Source organism: Drosophila virilis, chromosome 3 (assembly GCF_030788295.1).
Source record: "Drosophila virilis strain 15010-1051.87 chromosome 3, Dvir_AGI_RSII-ME, whole genome shotgun sequence".
NCBI classification, from domain to species: Eukaryota; Metazoa; Arthropoda; class Insecta; order Diptera; family Drosophilidae; genus Drosophila; species Drosophila virilis.
Window position 1 is genome coordinate 5,845,942 of NC_091545.1, and position 6,143 is coordinate 5,852,084.

Below are 6,143 nucleotides of genomic sequence, written 5' to 3' on the forward strand. Positions count from 1 at the left end.
GCTCACTCATGCACTGCATAACGACAAATTACTTAATTAACAATTTGCGCTAAATATGTATAATATTTATAAAATACTAGTCAAGAAAATGTTGCCATCTGCGTACCTAAGTTAGTGGGGAGTAATATATACCCTTTAATGGGTATTATAGCTGTGTGATGGAATTTGTTGGCTGAATACAAGGGGGCTTCCATATTACACATTTAACTATAAGTTATTATATAAAGCTGGAAGGAGAACTTTGTAAGCTATACAATATTTGGCCACCATCTCCTACATATAATTCTTCTATGCCCATATATCTATCAATATGCTGCTTTAGCAAACTGCATTGAAAATAGAGTATTTATTCTTTAGCATAATTCAGCCACAGTTTTTTCCATTTTAATTAGTTCAATTTATTACGTACAGTACCCGTGGGAACCATAAGCTTAAAGAACGCCAAACGCTTGAAATTTAATTAGAAATCCTGCGCTTGTACCTGAAAAGCATTTGGGTATCTATCATTAAGGTAACGTTTTTTATGCGGTCTAAAAGGTTCCATAATTATGTTTATGTCTTGTGTAAACTGCGTCTTATTCTGAGTGTGCATGGAAATTGGCGCGCGCTCAATTAATCATAGATTGTTGCGAATTGAGTAACTGAGAACTGGACAATAAATAGTCAGCAATATTATTATAGATATAAATTAGTTTAAATTGCTCTTGTGTCATATCTTTTTTATATTCATTTTTTGCATGCCGCCAGCAACTCTTGCTTTCATTTGCTGTCTAGAATGGAACTCAGATTTGAACTTTGCTGCCGCGCTTGACCTTCAGCATTGATGGCTAAGACAAAAAAGCAGCTAGAACTAGCTGGTAGCTGGTACGAACTTTAGTTGGACTTTTGGCTGCCTTGTTGTTTTCATTCAAGTAGATCACTGAGAATTTCGCATGTGCCAAATAACTAGGGCTTTTTGTTTATGCAACGACAATTTTCAATTGTTTTTGTCTAGTTCTTCGTTTTAAGCTGCAACTTGACCTTATTTTGGTTAGGATATTCGAGATATATTTTATTGTCAGCATTTTTTTTCCTTCTTAGAATTAAGTTGTTAAATAAATTGCTTTTTATTGGCCACTATTTGTTATGGTCTAGGGCAATAATTATTGCGCATAATTCGGGTACTCTGCTGCAGTTCGTTGCCTAAGTCTTTCGTTTCAACCGGACGAAATTAATGATTAAGCTATGATTAATAACATAATTCTGATTTGATCAAAAAGTGATTGCCACTGCGGATGACTTCATTATGTTGTGTGGGATAAAGCCAGAAGGTATACAATGCAGCCGCTCTCAATCCGTAACTGGATCTGTCGCCAATTTGCACTGCTTCCATACATACCACCCCGACCCCATTCGGCGGGCGAGTGTAGCAACATCCCGATTCATGCTGCAACTTCATTCACATGGCCCCCACCAAGCAGCAGCAGCGGGAGCAGCAGCCACTACTCACCACGCCAGAGATGTTGGCGTCTCAGTCGACGTCTCCGTCTCTATCTTCGCCTCCGTCTCCGTCTGCGTCGCCGCCACAGTTGACTGACTGAGAAACCCAGCGTCTTGTAGTCGCGCTGCGCTGCTGCGCGGCTGCGTCGCTGCGTCGCTGCTTTCGCACATTTTGCGCTTATTTAAATGGAAACTCGGCTCTAGAATAGCTACAGTATTCCGGTGAACTTGGCGTTGTTTGTATCTGTTGCCGTTGTAGTACTAAAAGTAAATCCAATTGTTAACTCCATCAAGGATCTGTGCAAAGTGCTTACGATATTCATAAATATATTTTGTGTTGTTTATTTTTAGCAAATTATAAAATCAAATTTATTTGAAAATACGCAAAAGATAAAATAATCAAGAAAATGGCAAATTTCATGTGCTTCGTTATCCTCTCGTTGGCTTTGTTCGCCAGTGTGGCCGTGGCGCGTCCAGGATATGCTGTGGATTATTATGTGAGTTCCAGAGCTTCCAGAGCTTCCAGTGGAGCTGAGCCAGCTAAAACAAGTAGTTCGAAGCTCATAAATGTTGTGATAAAAGCAAGAGATTTATACTTTAAATTAAAAAAATCTTTTGTAAACGAAATATAAAAGTCATATATAACTTTTTTATTTCGATGATAAAAGTCAAATTATTATTATCACAAACTGAAAATCTAACATGCACAGGCTACTTTTGCTTAAGAAGATGCCATACTCTACTGAAACCCCTGTTATTTACCAAAGTTCTATATAATTGCTTTTATTTTATTCAACAGGATCATCCCAAATATGCATTTAACTATGGCGTAGCCGATCACACGACCGGCGATGTCAAATCACAGCATGAAACTCGTGATGGCGATGTTGTCAAGGGTAAATATATGTTATATAGCACATACGCAAAAGAAAAACAACTAAGAGTGCTTACATCGGTTGTGTTCGACTAGGAGATACCCTGAGCCGTGTGCCGAGCTATCTTTTAAAGCAATCTAGATGCCTTTTATACATACATAAACAATATCCTTATGAGAATTTCATAATTTTCATTGAATTTTATTGAAAATTGATCTGTTTCTTCTCCCCTGATTTTGAATTAAATTTATGGGGGCTAAATGTAAAGATATCCGAAAAATGTAATTATACTACATTTTTATATGGTATACGGCAAGCTACATGCTAAATTTGGTATATTTGGTATTATTATACATAGAAAAATAGATAAACTTAAAAGTTTACAGCTTGAGACACGTGCTTGTCCAAACGGACAGACACACAGACGGACATGGCTAGATGGACCTGGTCGTCCTGTTACATACAGTTCCATAAAATCATTTGCCCATTGTTTCTCAATTCTCATGGGTATACATTTTATAATATATGTAAACTACTACTACTCAATTTACAGGGTATAAACATGGCTTTATAAAATATTATAACATTAATTTTAAATAATTTTCAGAGCTTAAAAATTATCTTAACTTATAAGTATGTCTTCCCTATCTTACCCTTGTACAGGTCAATACTCTCTGGTCGAGCCCGATGGCTCCATTCGCACTGTTGACTACACGGCTGATTCCATTCATGGCTTCAACGCTGTTGTCACCAAATCTGGACCTACTGTGCACGCCCAGTCACTGGTCACGAAACCCATCATTGCACACAAGCCAATTTTGACCCACTACGAGCCGCATGTGGCTCCTGTGGCCGCGCCTGTTGTCGTTGCCTCGCCAGCGCCCTACGGTGAGTGACAAGTATATCTAATCTAATATCATGTTAGCTGTACCGAGTTGAATAGTTAATGGAATAGCACTCCAATTGTTTAGCAGCCCCACCAAATATAGACGCACTTCCAGCTAGTTGTTGTTGTTGTTGTTGTTGTGGTAGCACACTCTTCAGACCTGCCACATATACACTGATTTGCTGCTCTTGCTCTTCTAGGCATGAACACGTATCGCATGCTCAAGCTGTTCAGGCGTCACGCCAACTATTTTAACAATCAATATCGCAAATTGCGCCCAGACGAATATGATGACATCGTTGATGTAGTCAGACAGACAGCGACGGCGGAGGCTGCAACAGATGCCGATTACTATGCAGTCTACTGAATATCCGTATATCAGTTCTCAGTGTACATATAAGTTAACCATATTTCTATTATAATACATAATCGTTTTAGTTCGCTTCGCATTGCATATAGATTGAGAGCGTGTGCAGTGGGGCTTGTAAACTGAATCATCGCATCGTGAAATGTATAACATTTCAAAAGCCGGCATTTGTGTTGACTAATGCAGCAGTTGGCACGCCCACGCATTTGTTAATTATGTCATGAGTTCGAGTTTTCCTCAACATTGATCAAGAGATTAGCTTGGTTTTTTGCCCAAGTTTTGTATGCACTTTGCATTCGCTCTCATATTTTCCATAGTTTTCCCACATTAATTATATCATATTGTGCAGCAGCAACAGCAACAGCCGCAGCGCATCAACTTTTGCTGCAGGCAGAAAAGCTGTGCGGAAAATATGTTGCCCATTTCATTCCGAAGCCAAAAGCCAACATCTTTTCTCAATGTCGCAATGTGGATTTGCATGGGAAATGCTGTTGCTTTGTTGTTGTTGTTGTTATGACTGCATGTGAAAATTATTTTGATTGTGGCTGCCGTTTTAATAATTAAGAATCGCAAGAAGCGCGCGCGTACAAACACTTTGGCAAAACAAAAGACTTAGGCAACGAACTTCGTCAGCGTTTTACATGCAAAATGCCCGAAAGGAAATTACAACAACTAGCGAGAAAAAATAACAACAACACCTGTGACCAATTGACTTTGGTGCCTACAAATTCGTGACAAGCAAAGAAAATTATTTCGTCAGCATTGAAATACGCTCAACTGAACTAGTTTTAGAGGCAGCTGCTGCTGCTGAACATAGCTTTTATTTTTCTGTTGACTCACTTCAAAGCAAACAAATTTAGGGTCCCACAATTTTGGTTTAATAATATTTATATATTATATTGTTTTGTTATTATTTATAGTCGCCAAACACTATGCGCCCGCTGCCGCGCCCATTCACTATGACTACGATGATGGCTACTACAACCAGGCACAATACGAGTACGTGCCCCAATACGATGCTGGACACTACGGACACTACTCGAGTCCCTATGCGACACACTATTAAGTACCCTAAACTAGCAACGAGAAACATATGCGATTTAGTGCTCTAAGCGCAATTTAGTTTGTATATTTTTGAAAAAAAAAAACATGTGAAATCAAAACCTACATAGTTTGGATATACGAGTGCATAAGTCGACCCGGTTACAGTTGTGCGTTTGCAAAACTCTCGTTTTGAAATACACACACTCTCTTAAACCTACTCCACACACACACGTACACTGACACTGAAGCTGAGTAAGATAATAATGATATATGGATGCTAATTTAAGTTGTGAATTTTTTCTGTAAAATAAAGTTTCATCAACCTAAGTGAACTTATAAAAAAAGGCTTTAAGAATTCGTTTATTTTGTTCGCAATGAATTGTTAGGCATTAAGAGAGTTTAGCTCAACTCTGGTCTACATTAATAGCTTCCTTTATTAGCTTTATAACTTATTAATCTATTCAAACAGCTCTCTTTCTTGCGTTTATTTCCATATGTGTATATATAAAATATTATTACTGATTTTATATTTTTATTTATTCCAAGAGGCGTCGCATAAAATAGATAAATGTAACTGCTTTGATTTCCATTCAGTTCACATAGGCTATAACAATAATTCATTTATTCATAATTACAGAAGGCACTTGAAATCGCATCTGTTGCCATTTAAGCAAATAATCTCAATGTGGGTTCTTTCTTTTTATGGCAACAGTTGCATCCATTACATGTTAAATATATGCCACATTTTAAATGCACATTTAATGTTGGCGTGATAATTTACTTTTATGCATAATACTTTTGCATTTTATTGCTGTAACGCTTCATGGCCAATTGAGCGTTTCGTTTTATTGGCGACAACATTTGGATTGAAAATTAAAACAAACAGGCAACAGTTCCAGATATTCGCTCTTTAACTAATAAATATCCAATTTAATTTTGACAACGAAAAAACTCTTCACGGTCTGCCAATTAGCAACTGCTGTCTTATATAAGTTTTTGTTTTCTGATAGTTTGCTTGGACCATTTGTTTATTTTAATTGGCAAAGTAAAGCTTTCTTCCGGTTGCATGCATTGAACATGCTCGCAAGAGTTGCAGCCAGTTAAAGCTTGGATTGTAGGAGAAACGCTGTCTTGGCTTAAAGCTTGCCTGAACTTGGGCCAATTGTTTTGTAATCAGGGTAAAAGGGGCTGCACTTGTATTAAATCTGAATAACACAAACCTTCCATTAGGAAATAATTATTTCAAACTGATTTTCAAACTTGTGACTTTCTATGCAACCACCATACTAGTTATAAGTTTGTATTTTTTGTATTCATATCAATTATTTAATCAGTACGCACAAGAGTATGCAGTACAATTTTGCATTCTTGACAACGTCAAAGTATGCAATAAATAAAAATAGTTGGTACCAAATGTTTGGAACAATAGCAAAATTGCATTAAAGAAAAATGAGTGTCTTTCAAGCCAAGGTTCTCAGGTTCTCTCTGGTAA

At 37.4% G+C, this 6,143-nt stretch overlaps 1 protein-coding gene across 1 annotated transcript; it reads left to right on the top strand.

Annotated features, from left to right (window-relative positions):
* Window positions 1-1,690: 1,690 nt before the first annotated feature.
* Window positions 1,691-4,808, top strand: Cpr62Bb (Cuticular protein 62Bb). The gene is made up of 5 exons (XM_002046513.4): window positions 1,691-1,746; window positions 1,831-1,976; window positions 2,279-2,375; window positions 3,018-3,242; window positions 4,528-4,808. The coding sequence occupies exons 2-5, from the start codon at window positions 1,887-1,889 to the stop codon at window positions 4,671-4,673; spliced, it is 558 nt and encodes a 185-aa protein (XP_002046549.1). The 5' UTR covers window positions 1,691-1,746; window positions 1,831-1,886; the 3' UTR covers window positions 4,674-4,808.
* Window positions 4,809-6,143: the final 1,335 nt, after the last annotated feature.

Excerpts from the sequence above, each read along its gene's own strand:
- Cpr62Bb (XM_002046513.4), top strand. The coding sequence starts at position 1,887 with ATGGCAAATTTCATGTGCTTCGTTATCCTCTCGTTGGCTTTGTTCGCC. Across the intron at positions 1,977-2,278 it reads GATATGCTGTGGATTATTAT|GATCATCCCAAATATGCATT; the intron begins GTGAGTTCCAGA and ends TTTATTCAACAG. Across the intron at positions 2,376-3,017 it reads TGATGGCGATGTTGTCAAGG|GTCAATACTCTCTGGTCGAG; the intron begins GTAAATATATGT and ends ACCCTTGTACAG.